At 41.1% G+C, this 19760-nt stretch overlaps 1 protein-coding gene across 4 annotated transcripts in view; it reads left to right on the top strand.

Annotated features, from left to right (window-relative positions):
* clec16a (C-type lectin domain containing 16A) overlaps window positions 1–10764 on the top strand; it is a 44880-nt gene extending 34116 nt beyond the window's left edge. For 2 of the 4 annotated variants that reach the window (XM_061712834.1, XM_061712833.1), the window contains exons 19-23: window positions 1799–1950; window positions 4077–4281; window positions 5212–5382; window positions 6406–6543; window positions 8148–10764. In XM_061712834.1, the coding sequence (XP_061568818.1) occupies window positions 1799–1950; window positions 4077–4281; window positions 5212–5382; window positions 6406–6543; window positions 8148–8725 (1244 nt within the window). In that variant the 3' untranslated portion in view covers window positions 8726–10764. The remainder of the gene's footprint in view (window positions 1–1798; window positions 1951–4076; window positions 4282–5211; window positions 5383–6405; window positions 6544–8147) is intronic. The other 2 variants (XM_061712835.1, XM_061712836.1) reach the window with 2 other exon arrangements.
* Window positions 10765–19760: the final 8996 nt, after the last annotated feature.

Here is a 19760-nt window from a genome sequence, read left to right as displayed (position 1 = left end):
TTCACGTCTTATTAGGACACATGTATGATGGACTGAGGTTACTGCCCGTCCCACAAGTCATAGCTGCCTGGTCTTCAAGAAAATCCCCAAAGTAGTGTTTGTAATCTTACTCTAGATGTACTGTGGGAACAAAATGTCAGTTTTGCTGAACTTCAGGGATCCAACAGGTTTTCCTTTCATAGCATTAGTCGCAGTCTAAAGATGGCTGGTTAAAATATTTGAGTAGGAAATAGGAATTTGATCAACAGTTTATATTTATTTTTTGTACTGGTTTCCACTTAGTGGCAGTCGGAATGGGTGACACGTCAAACAAATACTTGATGTTTGATCAGCTTACCAGCGTTTCCACATTTCTGGTTCACTGTCCTGAAGCATTTGAGGTGAAATGAGGTGAAGCAGCTGAAGTATGTTCTTAATTATTTGTTGACAATATTTCTAGACATGGGAGAGTAAAGCACCGTTGTCTTTAATGTGCATTTGCCTGCCTGTGTTTTTTTCACTGTTTTCTTCTGCCTGACTGCATATAAAAAATCATGGAAAAAGAATGCAATACATTTTTAAATACCTCCTATTAAAACATCATTAAAAATAACAATAATAAAACCACATGAACAAATACATGATTCCTATGGCCACATCTTATCTTAAGAAGATAAGTAGCAATCAGGACCTGCTAATCAAAAGACTTGATTCACTGATTATACTAGTCTAGTACATTTAGGTTTGTCTTGATATAATGCCAGGTAGGAAAGACATCAAAGATATCAGAGAAACAAATATTTGCTGCACATCAGTTTGAGAAGGATTATAAGGTGACTTCCAAGCAATTTAAAGCCTATTATTCTAAACTGAGCAACAGAGACAAACAAATACAAACACCACACAGCAAGCCCAGTGATGATTGGGGTTTATTCTACAACCACAGAGTCTGGACACGAACACGAACCGAGTTGATAATGATTTTTTCTGTATTTTAAAGACGGGATATAAGGTCGTCTAACTGAACGCTACAGCTTGGCTGAAGTTGAGTCATGTAACAAAATGATGGCAAATACGCCAAGAGACTTACAAAATTTACGACAGACTAAAAAAAAAAAAGGTTTCATTGGCCCACAGGGGAGATGGCTTTTAAAATAGCTGCGATTAAATAAAGCCTACAAACCTCAATGAGCACGCACACAACGTTGTAAAGAAGAGTTTGCTAAAAGTGGTCCATCGAGCTCTTTGCAGATCTTGCAGTGTCATGAGTTTGACTACATACTGCTTTTGCATTTTGTCTTTGTTTCTGTTAATACATGACTGGCATGAATTCAGATGATTATGCATATACAGTGTCAACACAAAAAAACACCTCTTAAAGGTCCCCTTTAATGCAATTCTGACCCCTTATTCGTGTTTCTCAGAGCTGGTTTACCTTGATGAGGACTCTAAAACTTTGTCATTTTCATGTATGCTTGTTGATCACTTAGTATGGCCTCTCCCTCTCCCTCCTGCTCACTCTGCTTGTGATTGGCTACCTTCCTAAACATGTTACTGCCAGACACGTACCATGGCGACAGACTGTTATGTATAACATAATACAAAAAATACTGTGCCACTCTAGTTGCATTGTTTTAAAAATCAAGAAACACAAGCGTAGTTCTTCTGAACCAGGAACACAATCGGCACCTTATTGATAACAGTATCCATAATTCCTCAGATTAAAAGTGTATTTTGTTCTTTTGGATGCACATATTGTTCCAGTAGCACATTTGACCCCATTCTTGTCCTATTTGGTTTTTATTTTATGCGCCCTTAGATAACAGCGACCTGATAGCCTGTATGGTGGTCAGCAAAGATGGCGGCCAGGCCCAGAGGTTCCTGGCTGTGGACGTGTACCAGATGAGTCTGGTTGAACCAGAAACCAAGCGGCTTGGATGGGGAGTTGTCAAGTTTGCTGGGCTTTTGCAAGTAAGGGACGTTTATTCCATATCTTCATGTTTGTTTTTGTGCTACGAACAAAGTGTTTAAATCTCAAAAGGTTTCAACACGCCATCAGAAAGAACTAGACTGAACAGTCAAAACTGAGCAGACAGGTGGGTGAGCAGCGTCAGTAAACAAAGCAGTGAAACCTCATCTGCATATTTAGACTAGGGATGTCACGATGACAGATTTTCTTGGTACGATTATTGTCAGAGAAATAATCACGATTATTATGTATTAATTAATTTCACACTATGAATGTGTAAAATCACATGAACACTCCTTAGAGATCTTTAAATGTCATTTATTTTCCATGCCAAATATTAGCAACAAAGAAAAGTAACCAAAAAGTACAACATTAATGACAATAATACCATTGGAATTAAACAAAAATCACTTCTGTGTTAATCATCCACAGCAGGATTTCCCTTTTGGGTAATAACGTTTCAAATGCTACATGCAAACTGTAAACTGTATTACCGGTACAAAAATGTTTCTTAACATTTCTTTTGGACCTGAGAAGAGAATTTTTAAACAGGAAAAAACATCTAGCTAGCTTTTGACTTATAGCTGCCCTCTGAAACATAAATAATACTGAAACAGTGAAAATAAACAAGACCACATCTGAAATTAAATACAAGCTAGCTATGTATTTCCTTTTGGAACAAAAAAAGTGGTGAAAGGCTGCAGGACAGGAGCCACCTGCAGAAGACTTGCTTCAAGTCCTTTCAGTTCAGGTTAAAGTGCAGGAATGTCAGCTACGTGCTTACGTCGGGGGCTGGGGGCGGGGCTGGGGACGGTGTTACTGAACAACCAAAGCAGAATAAACACGGAAGAGCCGTTTTTAAACAACGGAGCGTTGAAGACGGCGGTTAAGTTAGCAGACTCTTTTATTATTACATCCATTTATTTAATAATGGATGTAAAACAGAAGCAGCAGTTGTCTACGGTACAATCCATCAACAGAGCCCGCGACGGAGCGCAGCCTCGCGTCCGAGCCCGCTCCCAGCCCGTCCCCGCGGGCCGGGGATTTTTTATTAAATAAATTGATTTATTTCGGCAATGTTTACACACTGATAACCCCTTCCTCATTTTTGCGGTACCCATAATAATCCCACACAGCTGATTTTATCCGCTTTTTGGGGGGGAATAACTCTTCATCCATGCTTCACTTCAGCTGCTCCGCCTCCGCTTGTGTAACTTTATTTTCGTTCCGTGCGAGTTGCGCTGATCTGTCTATGGTTCCGGGTCCCGGCGTAATCTTTGGAAAGTGACGATGTTTAGGAGTCTTCACGAATAATTAATCGTGCCGTTTAAAATCGCGGTTAATAGTGAAAACAAGTAATCGTGACATCCCTAATTTAGACTACACAGTATATGAAGCAAAAGTTGAATTTAATGGCCCAGTCTTTTTTAAATAGGAATTGTGTTTTTATTTGTATTTATTTATTTATTTATTTATTTATTTATTTATTTATTTATTTATTTATTTATTTATTTATTTATTTCAATCTCCACATCTGTCTAGCTTTTATCTACAGTTCAGATTTTCTGATTCATCTCAATCCGCTCTTTAAATTCCCATCTCACTGTTGTTTTTTCTTTCTTTCTTTGTTTCTTATAATTTCTCTTCTGTTAAACTCATCTGAACTTTAGCTGTTGTTTTTCAGGGTTTTTCATATCTCTTCTCTGGAAGAAGGAACAAACTGTATATAAACTGTTTGAATATTGACAAGCTGAACCAGAGAAGCGGGGTCATTGTAATCTGTAATGTCTGTCACCCATGAACAGATTAAGATAAACTACAGTTCATTTATAAAATTTAGTGAATATAGACTGTATACAATTGTTGAATGGGTATTGAATAAGTGGCTCTAAAGTCAGCGTCCCGTTTGTTTTGAGCCTTTATACGATAATAATGTAAGTCCTCTTTTTTTATCTCTGTGAATGTTAAAGTTGAAGTTTATGTCCCGTTTTTTTGACCCAGTTTTTTTCAGAGGGTTTGTATCTTATATTTCCCAGTTTTAACTTCTCGTTGCAGATATCTGTCTTGGGGTTTAAACTTTTACGATCTAGCTTTTTGTTTTGTTGTTTCTGCCTCTCTCTTTGAACAGGACATGCAGGTGTCTGGTGTTGAGGACGACAGCAGAGCTTTGAATATTGTTATTCATAAACCTGGCTCCAACCCCCACGCCAAGCCCCTGCCCATCCTGCAGGCCACCTTCATCTTTGCTGACCACATCCGTTGCATCATCGCCAAGCAGAGACTAGCCAAAGGTCGCATTCAGGCCCGACGCATGAAGATGCAGAGAATTGCAGGTGAGATGAGAGAAAAGTATTGCAAGTGTCCAGTCTTTGCTTAAATTGTCAAAATGTTTTAGCAGAAGATTAGGGGCTGGAAGTGTTACAGACGTTGGGAAGTTACCCAGTACAGTGAATTTAACAAGAAAAGCACGCCGTCCAATGGGAAGTTAACAATGAAACTGCCTAACGTTATACAGAACAGTTATAATACAGCTGAAGTTCAAAAATACCTCTTTTACTAAAGCATTGTGCGGTTTTACATGTGAAACTACTGTTCAAGTGAAGTGAAAGATGATCTCTTGGAAATCAGTATTTTTATTTTCCATTATCAGACATCTTCTTTCTGCTAAATTCAAGTGACTGCCTAACTTTTCTTTGATTATCAGTATTCATCATCACATTTCATCATCACATTTTGTTTTTCCTGCAGTTCAGTCCCCCATGATAAGTCCTTCAGGTGCTTCAAGAGTACGTTTTTTCCCCTAAACAAAAGTAAAGCTGATCATCTGGAAGCTGCATCTGGCTTTAATTTTTTGTTCTCCTTAAGGGCCTCTAAAATATCTTAGCCAATAGCATAAATGTCTAAATCCTGCTTGTAACAAACTTTAATAGTCCATGGTTGAGTCGGCATAGTTTGTTTTGCATTGAAAAATCATCCCTTTTGTACTGTAAAAAAAAAAGAAAAAAAGATTTAACCATCAGTACTTCCCCTCAACATAGACTAATTCTTAAGCAATACCTACCAAAGTGTCAAAACAGATATGAAATCATAGGAGTGTGGCACATGAAAAAGGGATGTGAATCCTGCTCAGACGGTTACAAATTTTCTCTTCTCTCTTTAAAAAGAAGGCATGTTTTCCCCAGCGAGTTTGAATTTACTCTTGTATTGTAAGATGTAATGGCAGCACAGGTTTATGCAACTGTCCTGTCCTCCTTTACATCCAGCCCTGTTGGACCTGCCAGTGCAGCCCAGCACAACAGACGTGTTGGGTTTCGGTCAGACGGCTAACGCCTCACCCGGCGGCCTACCTTTCCGATTCTACGAGCAGTCAAGACGAGCCCCCAATGACCCCACGGCAACCAGATCTGTGTTTGCCTCTGTCGACAAAGTACCAGGTGACATGCAGAGTAGCATGCAGACCTTACAAAACAACAACAATAAAGAGTTAGAAGTCCCTGTTTGACATGCACTTAATAATTGTATTAAGGCAAGAAACTTTTTGTAAGTTGCTCTGGCCGTCAAAGTGACGTGTGGGGGACCTGAAAACTGATGAATGTGTTTTTGTCCTCAACACTGCAAAAAAGTAGAAATGCAGTGCACAGTCAAAAGTCACCACCCGGGTTTAACTAAACCTGTCAGGTAGATCTTCCTATTAGTGAAGTACTGCAGTGATTAATATGTTTCACTGGGCAACATGTCATTTAGCCCTAACTGATCCAGTGAGGAGCTCTTCTTTCCTTAAAAAAAATCCAGCAATATTTTGCCCAATCATGTCATTTGGCCGTGCAAAGATGTTGCTCTGTTTCAGATTACTTGCTGGACTTCAGCAAGTAATCCAAATCCAGCAAACAAAACAAGTAAGGTGGTGCTGAAGCTACTGAAACTGGGTTAAGATCTGTCCAACACATTATTAAACCCTGGAAGTTATCATCTTTCAGACAGAAATGTGTTGGAATAAATCCTAAAGTTGATCTTGAATACAGATTACTTAACTGCTTTAAAGAAAGCTAGTCAAAGAAAAATCAAGACTTGACTTGACAGTAATATTTTACTAGTAAATCAAGACATTTCCACTCACAGTGTCCATTTGAGAGCCCCTGAAATGTTCTGAATAAACTTGTTTTTTTAGAAGTCTGACGGCCCCATCATGAATTCTGGTAATAAATAAATGAATATAACTGAAGGCCACAGTTGTGTCATTGTGCAGGTTTAGTAAAAACATGGCATTACCAATGCTAAAGTATTCCAAAACTCAATAAAACCTGATTGATTTATTTAGACCAGGCAGTGGAGAATTTACCAGAGGGCACCAAAAAACTGCTAAGAATTTTGTAAATGACCCATTCCTGAAATCAAATGAAGAGGTTAAAATGGTACAACATCTTGTTAACAGTGTTTCCTTATTCTACCATGTGCAGGTTTTGCGGTGGCTCACTGTGTCCCACAGCACAGTTCCTCCCCCCTCTCCTCTCCCTCGCCTCCCTCCAGTGGGAGTGGGAGCACAGGACGATGTGACTCTGTTACTGCAAGCACTATATCATTTCAGAGCCCCACAGGTAGCACTCGCACAAACAGAACACCCTTAGTCTCTAAAGACATAGAGACACACAAAAGATTCATGCGCTGTGCTAATGATGTGAAGATTCAGAAGAATGCACTGTAAAGAAGATATTAATTCAAGGCAAAAGTGCAGCAATATACTGTCTACCATCACTGCACTTATATACACGCCCTTACACTCAACAAGCCTTTACCCTTATAGTGTGTTAAGGCGTGTGTATGTGTTACATATACAGTGTGTGCAGTCAAAACTATTTCACCATACCGTCCTTAAGTAAACACGTGGTGCGTTGCCAGGGAACTGATAAAGCAAGCAGGAAAGGAAAGTTAACAAACATGTTAAACAGACATTAAACATGGCAAGCAAGACAGTTGTAACACAAGAAAATAATCAGCATGTAAGAGTTTCAGAGAAGATGAAAGTACAAAATTGCACAAGTAAATAGATGAGATCATATGATGTTGTGTATAAGAAATCTTTAGGGCCAAACAAAATGTATTTTTGTTTTCTTCTGTTTTGTGATTTAATTTTCCAATCTTTATCCTTTAACTCTTGTGAATAATGTGTATATTTTGAGATACACACTTAGTATTGCTGCTGTTATTACTTTACTTTACGTGTACGCAAGTTGGATTACACTTGAGCAATAACAAATGTCCATAATCAAAACTTTTATCAACTCAAAATAACCCCATTACTCTCAATGGTTACTTGGGTATTTTTTCCCATGTAAATTCAACTCCTGATTTTGTAATACAGGCTCCGCATAAAGAGTGAAATAGAGTCAGAACTTTTTTTTATTACTGAGATTAAACTTTTTTTTCAATACATAGTGTGTTTTGAGTCCTTCCTACTAGACACAATGGATACCAGTGTTGCAGAAGTTCCTGGACAAGTTCATATCTGTCCTTGACAGATTGTCTCTTTCAACTGCTGTTTGGGTTTCAGACCAACTCATCCAGACCATAGTTTGAAACTCCTACAGCGAATCGCGCACAGCTTCAGCAGTGTGCTTTATTCTGTTATACAGAAAAAACCTTCAATTTGTTGGTATATTTGTACGTGCACTGACGGTCATGTTGCTATCTGCAAATACAAGCACTCATATCATCATACTACCACCTCTGTGCTTTGCTGTACACATAGTTAACCCTATACAAGTTAGACAAATTATCAGAATCATATCACGGTTTTTTTTAAAAAGGTTTAATCTTTAAGTTTTGTACAGAAGAGCCAAAATTATGTTGTTTGTCTGATTTCTAAAACTGATAGATTTCTTAAAAAACTAAACTTGAATGATGACACCTGTGTCGAGTGTCATTGTGCTCTGAGAACAGCAGGCGGTCTGAACCTCGTCAGTAGGAATCAGCTCATTCTTCTCTCTGTAGACAATGAAAACATGCCTTTGTCAGCCTGTCGGGCCACGTGCATGTTTGTCATCCACACTAGTGTCTGTTACAGCCACATCCAGCTCCCTTGTCTTATCACAGTTAATGTAATTTTGACTTAAATCTGTGATGGTAACAAGCACATAAATCCCTTTCATACCCGCCTCTTCCTCAGTTCAGCTGTCTCATTCTCTCTTTTACCTTCCCGTAGATGATGGCACATTCCTGGAGCACACCCCACCCTCATCTTCAGGTGGAGAGGGTGAAGGAGGAGGTGAAGTGGCGCAGTTTTCCACCGGTAACGTGACCCCGGTCTCGTCTCCAGCTCTGGCCCCGAGCCTCACGCCGGCCTCCCAGCCCACCATCTCCCTCCTCACAGACAGCAGTGCAGACACTCTGAGTGTGGAGTCCCTGACGCTGCTGCCCCCCGCCGACTCCCCTCACCTGCACCCCTGCACCGCCCCGCTCGCCCTGAGGAGGCCAGAAGCCATCACAGAGGAGCAGGAAGAGGAGGAGAGGGGGAAGCTAAAAGAGGAAGGCAGGCTGCAGGAGGACGACGGGTCTCCAGTGGACGATCCAGAGACGGATCCAACTGTGAAAGAGGAAACCACTGAGACGGCGGAGTTGGTCACACCCACTGATGAGGCTTCAGAGGGAGCAGACAAGACAGAAGGTGAAGACACACTTCTGGAGGTGGACAGAGACGGGCTGCAAGAAGGAGAGAGCACGGAGAAAAGCGAAGAAGCAGAGCTGCGCTCTGAAACACCAGACTCACCTGAGCTGGATTAAAGGACACGCACAGTCACGTTTATGCACTGATCTCATTCACTGGTGAGCAACAGTCCAGAGGAACTGCTCGTCTGCTTCTCATGTTGGTACTGAAGGTAGAGTGTCATGTAAATAATCTAAAGAGGCTTTTGGAAGCATCCCATCATTTGTGTTTGCACATGAAGAAAGACTCTTTCTGCTCCCAGAGAGAGCAGAGGACAACAGACACTGGTCGGCCTCCAGGACGGCTCAAAGCACATTCAGTTTTCTGTGCACTCAAGTGTGTCAGGTCGTATTTCTACGTGTGTCAAGACACAACCAGCAATGTTTTCTACTCATTCTGATTGATTGTGCATCATCTCAATCACACTCACACACCACATGCTAGTTCTGTGAGCTGCGTTTACCCCCTCACTTTTCTGTCTTTGTGTTCATATAACAGCTCACCACTCGATCAGCTGCACTTGTTTTTTCATCATAGCATGTCAAATCCACTAGCAGGCACTGACACCCTGATCTGCTGCTAGATACATGTGTGTGCTGTTCAGTCTTCAGTTGTTCATTAATTTCCCGTTTATCTACTTCTGTTATCTGCAGCATCAGTAAGGAGGGAGCGGGTCTCAAACTGAAAGCATTAATCTGACCTTCTCTCAGTCAGAGCCTCCCATCTTTTCTGTGGCAACCGAACATTTTTCTTTTTTGTCTGTTTAAATAACCATAACAACATGTTGGATCTGGTTGACTTTTTTTCCTCACCGTCTTTATTTCCAGATTCATAGTTCAAAGAGTGAAGGGATTCAAGGATTTAAAGCTGGTCTGCTCATTTATGAATCATCAGCATTAGTAACAGCATAATGGATTTGAGGGATCACTATGAAGCAAGACCTGCCTCATAAGTAAATGGTTGTCATCGATGATTAATAGAAACAGCAGTTATCAGCTCATCCATTTATTTACACTGTAGCTGCGTAGGTTGAGTAAAAAGCCAGTTGTTCCCCGGTCTGTTAACAGGAATTTAGGTTAAAGAATGTAAGAATAAAAGTCAGCTTCATACGATCTTCAAGTCAATATGTTTGAGTGTCATCTTCAAACGTGCAAAACTATCTGAAATGACAACTTAAGGTGTTAATTGTTGCCCCAGAGACTTCTTGTAACTGCATAGGCCACTCTTAGAAATACAAATTAAAGCTCCTAACGCTCCTAACAACAATTGTTTGGGTTGAACTGGTTGAAGTGGGTCCACCGCTCTGGTTCAGACTTGGAATTACTAAAACAGTTCCAAGAAAGACAAAGAAAGTAGGCGGTGACCTGAGGACTGTTTCAGTAGACAAACCCCTCCTTGTTCGGTCTTTCATTCACACGGAGGAAGCTTCACTACTGCAATCATTTAAAGAGCCAAACCTTGAGGGGAGAGGTGATTGTAACAAAGAACCTCTCTCCAAACGGCAGTGTTTGATGAATGCAAATGGGATTGGTGAGTTTTAGCGTGAACTGATTTGTACGTTTAGTAACAGAGCACACATGCATCCTTTAAATCCTGCAGTTCATTCCCTTCCTTTAAATCCTGCAGTTCATTCCCTTCCTTTAACCCTTCTGTCACCCCATCTCCTTTTTTGTGCCATAATCACACAGATTAGGTCTTAATACTCAATCACTCTCTTTTCCATTCTGCTTTAACAACCAGTAAGTTTATAAATGACAAATTCAGAGCAATACACTCTTTTATGAGTCTGTCTGTTCATATTTCCATCTCGCTGCTGTAGATAGCAACAGAGTTAAGGTGATGATCACTGATGTCCTGAAGGTGTTTGGCACAGCTGGGGGAGTCCGTCATGTGGTTTTAGGAGCATGAAGTCATGTAGCCTGCAGCCACTAGACACTTCTACTGTAACACGCCAAGACAAGTTTCCATTACTTTCTGATTGTAGAGAGAGAGTGTGTGTGCGCGTGTGTGTGTGGTATGTTTGTATGCTCTGTAAATGCTTGGGCTTTTGAAATTGTAATTATTGTTAATGAACAGAGAGAGGATTAAATAAAGAACTGCAATAAATTATTCTACCTAACACCAGTCATGCTGCCGTCTCTTCCTCGAGTTACCGTACCATTCTTGATAAAGTTCATGTTATCAAAAGCAAACAGGTTTCAGAGAAGACACGAGGATCTCTTTTGAAAAAGCTGATATCTTGAGGTCTTAATGAAATCTGTGGCATTGTGTTTTCAGAAATACCCCAGAGAAACGGTACCAGAGCAACCTTTTTAACTTCTTCATTTTAAGTGGGGGGGCCCACGTACCCCCTCATCTGCAAGCGGTGCCTCTTTTGAAATGGATTTTATAGTGCTACTCATTTTCAAGATCCATTAGTATCTCGAAAGTAACTTTAGACAGTGTAAAGATGGGTGGAGATGAGATGGAGAGTCTGGGTCACACATCGGAACTCCACTCAATTATACAGGACTGTATCAGAAAATTAGAATATTGTGATAAAGTTCTTTATTTTCTGTAATGCAATTTAAAAAAAAATAAATAAATAAAAATGTCATACATTCTGGATTCATTACAAATCAACTGAAATATTGCAAGCCTTTTACAATTTAATATTGCTGATTATGGCTTACAGTTTAAGATTAAGATTCCCAGAATATTCAAATTTTTTGAGATAGGATATTTGAGTTTTCTCAAGCTGTAAGCCATGATCAGCAATATTAAAATAATAAAAGGCTTGCAATATTTCAGTTGATTTGTAATGAATCCAGAATGTATGACATTTTTGCATTACAGAAAATAAAGGACTTTATCACAATATTCTAATTTTCTGAGAGAGTCCTGTACATCTGATTTGATTGATATTTAGAGAAACGCCAGCATCTCCAAGTAAATGTTCAGGGTTGTCGCCTTTAAGCGTCTGACTACTGTCTGTTCATCTCAAAATGTGTGATGCTAAAACATTTGGATTGTGAAAACTTTATTCCTATATTCAAACAAGCACCACCCAGAAGGATTTGCCTCTCTGTAGAAGGAAGCTGGATGTGAACGTGTTCTCCTCCAGCGCTGTAGGAGAGTGGGTGAGCAGGCTGACATCCTGGCCTCTACCTGGCTGCGGTTGCTGCTGGGGGGCCTCACTCAGCCTGTGGTCTGTACGTGTCACTTTTATCGCGGTTCCTCTCTTCAGGGAAGTGACTTGTGCATGCGTAAACGTGAATAGGTTCCTGGTACTGAAGCGATACGGCGTGTACGTTTTCTCTGTACAAAACCACAGTTTCAGGATTAATAGAAGGTTTGACTGTAGAGATCTCAGACAAGATTTGACTTTTTGTCTTCGAAGCTGCACCTTTGACGTGTTCGTGCTTCTGCGTTTTCACATGTGGCCGCTCTAAACAGAAGCCGCTCAGACATCATATGTCACTGTTTTCTTGGCAATGCTCAGCGGTGCAGCTGAATTCAAATGACATCTGAGAACATCAGTAACACCTTTTTAGTGTCACTGTGCACACGCCTGCAATACAAATACTTCATTAGAAAGTTGCTGTAAAGACCATCCCTGTCCCAATCAGTAATCCTATAATCAGATTTATTGTTCCCCTTTTTTTTCTCCCCACGCTTTGGGAGTGTTTTTGCCAACACCCAGTTAATGACATTAAATACCAGTTTACATTGTGCAACAAACATGCCATGAACAAAAAGCTGTGAATCAGCTGGCAACAATTCAATTCATTAAATTCAATTAAACCTAACGGATGTTTTCATTCACAACTTTGTGCGAAGACATTCCTGATCGGAAATTGGTTACTCTGTAACAGCAGACTTGTTTTATTGGCCTTCATAAGCAAAATAACGAAGACTACTAAAATCCAGAAGAATAGGAAGAAATATGATGAGAATAACTTAGTCAGTGATCATGACTGGAGGTCATTTAAAGACTTGAACTCTAACTCAAGTAAAACACTAGCAGAAAGTAACATCTAGTGTCTGCGTTGGCAGTGTCATGATCTGGGGTGGTTGTGACTCAATCAGCTCTAGGATTCAGTAGTGTTGCACGCTCAAAGAAATGAGTCAGCAAATCACCTGAATACACTGAATGACCAGGGTTTCCCATCAACTGGTTGATAACTTTCAACATGACAAAGCTGGGATTCACGGAACTCGGACTGTGAAAGAGTGGCTCAGGTAGCATGGGACAGGATTTTCACACATGGATTGACCACTACAGAGTCCACATGTAAACCCTGTTGAGAAAGGAGCCCTTTATTAAGGGGTCCAGCTCTCTAATCGGTACAAGATCTTAACAGGAAATGAATGCAACACAGTGATAAGACATAAGCTTGTGGAAATGATGCTTCAAGGTCGTTGTGCAAGAGGAGGAGGTTGTGCAATATTTGATAATTTTTTTTAGATTTTGGGGCACTAGTGGCTTTTATTTGGAAGTAGGTAGACAGGACATGGGTATAGAGAGAGGGGGGTGGGAGACGGGCCAGAAAAAGCAACAGGCCGGGATTTTAACCTGCGCTGCCTGCACGAGGGCAATGTCCTCTGTAAATATTGCCCTCTCAACCCACTGAGCTATCGAGGGCCCAGGTTGTGCAATATTGACATAATATAAAAAAAATTATATTTATATTCATTTTGATGATCTGACGCAGGCCAGAAAGTGCAGGAAACGGTAGTTCTTAGACTGACCACTAGGAGCTAGCACTAAAAGTGGGTCTTTGGCGTGTGTTCCATTGGTCTCTACTGAACTGCATTAAACTTGGTGGGAGTGGTCCAGCCAGTCAACAGGCCTGCTTGTTCTGTTCATTTTTTATATCAAATATCAACAAATGTGACATCACCCAGACCTACCTTTAAACTGCTGTTTTGAGCTTTAAAAATAACCAATGAATATTTAGGCATAAATATCTCCCCATAATTAAATTATGTTCAGCTTTTAAAGAAAATAGAAGATGATCTTTCCAGATGGAACTCTCTTCCCATTTCACTCAGAATAGTCCCCATTAAAATGATGGTTTTACCAAAAGTAAACTATTTTTTCTCAATGATACCATCCAAACTCCCTCCTTCTTGGTTTAAGTCATTGGATTCATATGTGTCAAAATTTCAAATTTTGGACAGTTTGTACCTTTTAATACACTTAGGGGTACATCCACAAAGAACAGATTGCGCCCGCAAATAGCGCTGTGAATTGCGCCGCATTTGCGCCCGCAATTTGCCCCCGCAATTTGCCCCGCCTTAAAGGTATTGTGACATCATTTTTAACATGCTTTTAACACTATTAAAAGTCTTGGCCAACATCCCTCAAATGTGTCTAAAAGAGTGTAACAAGAAAAACTTCACTCTAGTACTCCATTCCTGGCTTTTTATGACAGTGTTTTTTTGCGCCGTGAAAAATGCTTCCCTTTCCCCCTTTCCTGTCAATCATTGCCCCGCTCCTCCTCCAAACCTCCTCCTCTTCCAGCCATACGCTCACAGCGGCGTCGGAGAGTTAAGCCGGGAGCGACAGGCGAAGCATGCACGGAAAAGCAGCAGGGCGAACCAGAGCAAACAATCATAAAAATAAAGGCATGCAAGCAGCAGTGTCACATTATCTTAAGTCCAGTCAGTGGCCGCGGGTCTTCTTAGCAGTTTTCCTCCGGTGATTAGAACAAAAGAGGCTCTAAACAGCTCTGTGTTAAGCCTGATTTATGGTTCCGCGTTAAATCGACGCAGAGCCTACGCCGTAGGGTTCAGCGTACCGTGCGCGTCGCCGCGTAACCCTACGCCGTAGGCTCTGCGTCGGTGTAACGCGGAACCATAAATCAGCCTTTATGGTGCGCTGGAGAGGAGAGGAGGCAGGGAGCTGGGTGGAGGGGGCGGTGATTTAGCGGGCCTTGACGTCACGGCCCGCCACCAAACCAGATGCGCCGTTTTTGCACAGTTATGCGGAAAATCCCAGAAAGCACACAATACACTGAATGTTAAAAGTTCGTTGTTTTTTGGGTGTAATTGATGTCAAGACACCTAACAAAACACAAAAAATCAAGAAAAATGTGTTTTTCATGTCACAATACCTTTAAAGCAGCGCAACGTAACTTTCAGCTTTTGTTGAGTTTGGCGTCTCCTTTGGACAAAAGCGGTAGTGCTTTACCAGTAGTGTGGCAGGGTTCCTACCATGCTCCTCAAAGTTACATAGTGCCAGTGAAGGCGATACAGACCCCTCAGACCAGGACAGAGGTGTCATTAAACCTGTTGGAAGTTGATGTACCATCACAATGACTCTGGAAATATTATATTAAGGTGGAAAAGTTACGTAGTGTCGCTTTAAGGTCCTATTCACAAAAGATTTTGCTCTCTAATGATATACCGGCGCAAACACGCCCATAAAGTTTTGGAGCTGAGTGCAATTTGCCCTTGTCTGAGTAAGTGAGCGGAGCTGTTTCCAGTGTTCTCCATTTCTCCATATTTCAGCACACAGATTGGTCCATAATGAAAACTGCAGAAATAAAAAATAAAGCGAGTGAAAACAAAACGCTGTGAGGCGCAAGGGCGCAATTTCCACTGGGAACAGGGGGGACATGCCCCTCCACTTTTCAAACTCATGCTTTTGTCTCCCCCCCCCCCTTTTTTTTTTTTTTTTTTACAGTTTAAGAACTAACGGTAGGCTCAGCCTGTACATCCTCAAGACACTGTCCCTCCTCCCTCAGTGCTGTTCAAGGCTGATTTATGGTTCCGCGTTAAATCGACGCAGAGCATACGGCGTTGGTTACGCGGCGACGCGCAGCGTACAGTGCGCGTCGCCGCATCTTTCAGGCCCTTTTTGTGCGCAAGCAAGCTTTATAGATGAGGTCCCAGATCAGGATCTGACGGTAATTCATGTTCTGTGTTTTGCTACACACACCTACAGGTCAGCTGTTAAACACACACATTCTAGATTTATATGTTTATATGGTGGAATTGTTTGTAATAAAGCAGCCCCTTACTGTATGGATGAATCCTGAGCTCCGTCCTGTTATTTTTATTTTTAAATCCGAGATAAGTCCACAACCCCACTTGATCTGACTGTTTACAGTTATGTCTGACTGTAGATTTCACCCTTAATATCATTCAGTATCACACAGGCTTGAAAGAGAGAGAGAAACAGAGACAGAGCGGGAGTGAAGGTGCGGGTATGGTTCTGCGTCACACACACGCAGAGCACACGGCGCACCCGTGACGCCGTCACGAATCGTTCAGAGTTCTCCGTCTCTCCATTTGGTCGCGGTGCAGTACCCCCCGCGGCCACTAGTTAGCGATCTTTTTCTAAATGGTTTATCCGACTTTTTCCGGTCACAGTAAATCAAAGAAATAAGGACAACTATTGTGCAAAAAACAAAAACAAAAAAAATCACATATAAACGAAGAAAAAAGCCCTGGAAGTTCACTACTGATTCAAACCGGAAACCGGAAATGCTTCGCTTTCAAACGAACCAATCACAGCCCTCTCGGTCTGCGTGTGGACGGCGTCTCCTCGACGCGTAGTTACAATTTTCGGGAGGTGCACGTCACTGACGGCGCAGGTGACGGCGTGTCCTCTGCGTGTACAAAAACCACACGCCGTAGACACGGCGTCGTTTTGACGCAGAAGCATAATTCAGCCTTGAGGAGTGAGTTTGCGCGCAGTTAATACACGCTTCGAAAAGACGGTATTTGCTCCACTATTTTTGCGTGTGGCAAATAGCGCTGGCCTTTGTGAATTAGACGGTTTTTGCAATGAGGCTTATTTGCATAGAAAGGGGGCAATTTTGCGCCGAATGTATGAATATTACCTAATTTGCATGCATGCAAATGGCACAGGCGCATAATGCCACTATTTGCTTGGAAGCGCAGTTTGTGGTGCAATTCGCCCTTTGCGGGTGCTTTGTGAATTAGAAGCTCTCTTTTTGTGTCATTTGCACCGGTTTAGCGGCCGCAAAAGCCGCGCAATCCTTTTGTGGATTTACCCCTTACTGTTCAATATGGAATTAGTAATACATTTTTAGAATACCAACAACTTAAGGCCATAATAAATAAAAAATATAAACTTAACCAATTGGACCTACAACTTCCCGCCAGGATAATAGAATTATTGAACCTAAGCACTCTAAAGTTTTTACAGGTTAGTGTCCAAAATAAATAACTCAGTCTCTCTTCCGATTTCAAAATAGGAGGCGGATCTCTCTCTTAACACCGACCAGATCTCTTGGTGAATATTTCTTGTACGTAGACATTTGTTAAGAAATATATGAAGATTTGAATTAATCATTTAAACTGAATTGTAATCAATAATCCTTCTCTGGGAAATACAGGTTGCATAACCTGTGCAAATCACAAAAAAAACTACACTATAAAACATCAAACTCCACTTAAAGTTCTCTTTCCTTAATTCCATAAGGAGTTGGTAATCTTCGACGTAACTGGCGGGCAGACACACAGTCACTGTCTTCTTTTCATCTATTTTAAGTCTTTGTGCTGAGTTAGGGTATAGTGATGCTTTTTGAACATCACTCCAGGATGTTTCATCCAAGACGTCTGAGGAAAGAACCAAACATATGGCATATTTCAGCAGTGACGTCATTTTTTTTCACCAGAAGTTGGGGACTTTCTGGAATCATGAACAGCTTTTCAATGTCCATCTAGTTTGGTTGGGTAGTGAAAAGCAGAAATGCTGCCTCCCCCAGACAAACACACACACACACACACACTCATTATGTTACGTAGTTGAAAAAAGGGAAATTGTATGGTTTCTGCTGAAGAAGGAAACGCAGTTTGATGAATGACTTTTGAGAGTTCAGTGACTCAAATGCGACTTGTGGAGCAAAGCCTTTGTTGGCCAAGTCGCTGTTGAAACGCGCCCCTCTTATCCTACATGCTCGGGGTTTCCTGTAAAGCTCTTGACAATCACCCAAGGAATTCTGAGAGATTCCTCGAATGAGAATCAGAGGAAACAAAGCAAATGACTAAAGGTGACTTCAGGGAATTGCTGATTCTTCTGTTCTCAATACGACAGTAAGGGAAGTGGAGAGAAAAAAACAAGCGAGCAGTGATGCTGCCAGATAGGATGTTTTACAGGATCACATTTCTGGAACTTATTTTCTCAGGTTTCATCGAAAAAGAAGTAAAAACAAGGCCACGATTATTGAATCAACTCACTCTAATGATGTCAAATGTCAAGCAACATCTCCCTGTTTTCTCTCACAACGCCCTCGTCCTCTCTCGCTGCAGGTGTCTGCAATCGACTGGTTTCGGTAGAAGTCTGTGTGAGTATGTTTAAAGAATAGAAAACTCCAGATGAAGTCTTCTGCTGAAATCAGCTGACGGGTTGGCAGTCGCAAAAACACCCCACTTCACCTTTCACTTCTCGAAATAGTCGGGAATGTCCTGAAAACACAGGACTTGAGTGAAACTGCTACTCATGATTCACCTCATCACAAGAATTCACATTTGAATATCTCTTTGTGTTTGAATATTTTGTTTCACTAGAAAATGAGGATATGTGGGTATGTGAGCTCACTCCTAAATATATCTCCTAACTAGTCGAGCGTCACTTGAGTCAAGCTGTGAGTATCTAATTCAGCGTGACCCGCCTGTGTGTGTGCTTGACTGTATTTGTCTAGAATCAAGAGTTGAAAAAAGAATCCCCAAAAAGCCTGACGAGGTGGGGAACGTGGCAGACCTTCAAGGGGGTACCACTTTAGATTAGAAATGAGGTCTACGTCACGCCGGGTGACAAAGTGACACTCTCATGACTAAATGTCATGGCTTTCAGAAGGTAACTGTGTAGAGTCTGATCTCACTGACAAATGTGGGTGTTGGTTTCACTGAAGGAACCGTTATAAATAAATATCACCAACGCTTCTCTTTTTTTTTTTTTTTTCAAACCAGAAAACCGACTGAAACATTTGACAGACGATCATTATCAGATCTAGTCAATTCACGACATGATCTCGGTTCATTTCCTTTCAGAGCACACAAAGTTTGCCATGTCACTTCTATTTTTTGTTTTTACAAACATTGTGTTCAGCCTGAAATGACCCATGGCTTCAACGGCAAAAACAGCAGGTCACCTCTCTCTCTACTGTTTGACCAACAGAGCACTGCTTTGGTGTCTCGTTTGAGCTCCAGTTTCTTTCAAAATAATGAGCAAAGATCCAGTTATCAGCGGGAGGGAGGCACGTCGTTTCCGCTAGTCGAGGTCAGGGCCTCCTCTCTGAAACTGTAGTCATGAGTCCTCCTTGGAATCGTGGGAATCACTCATTTATTTTCTATTTCCCATTCTGAGGAAAAAAGTGGAAAACTGTTGACCTTATCTTCTGTATTCCAAGTTATTGGTGCAACTTCCTCTCTCCAAATCAAAACTAGGATTTTCATTGTAACAGCAGACAAAGCCAAAGATGTCAACACAGTAATGATTTACCAAACATATGAAGCAAAGCCATATAACTTTGTTTCTGTTCACGAATTACCTTCAGACAACCAATTGTTAGCAATTAGCCGCTGGGATAAGCGCCAGCTGACTTCCGCTTGTTCACTGGAACATACTACATCCCATCCACTGAGAAACAGGGTCAGCATTTCAGTTCAAAAACGTCCTTGATGTTCCCAGACAGATAGGCAGCACTGATTGATTCACTTGCATTATTACTGATGTCTTGTCTCCTTGGCACTGTGATAACAACCAACCGAGTGCCCCAAACCAGCAAACTGCCAAAACCTAGCTTTAATAGAGCTGCTTGATCAGTTGATCAATCGTGTTTGATTATGTCCTCTGTTCTTGCTCATATGAAGTAGGACCTATGTTGAAATTAGCAAGCTGTACACTCAACTTTAGACAGACGGTATCAAACATCACATATTAAATTAATATCTTTTTTATTTTCATTAAAAATTTTCTCGGAATTCTGAGATAATTATCTCGTTAATTCAGAAAAACAGAGCAGATTTTTTTTTTGGATTAAAAATTTATCTCGTTAATTCGGAAAAACAGCGGTGTGTCTGAAATGCCATACTAAACAGTATATACTAAAAAGTATACTAAAATTCGGCACACTTTTGAGTAAATATCAGTGT

Source organism: Cololabis saira, chromosome 21 (genome assembly GCF_033807715.1).
Source record: "Cololabis saira isolate AMF1-May2022 chromosome 21, fColSai1.1, whole genome shotgun sequence".
Classification (NCBI taxonomy): Eukaryota; Metazoa; Chordata; class Actinopteri; order Beloniformes; family Belonidae; genus Cololabis; species Cololabis saira.
This window is presented reverse-complemented; position numbering and strand designations above follow the sequence as displayed.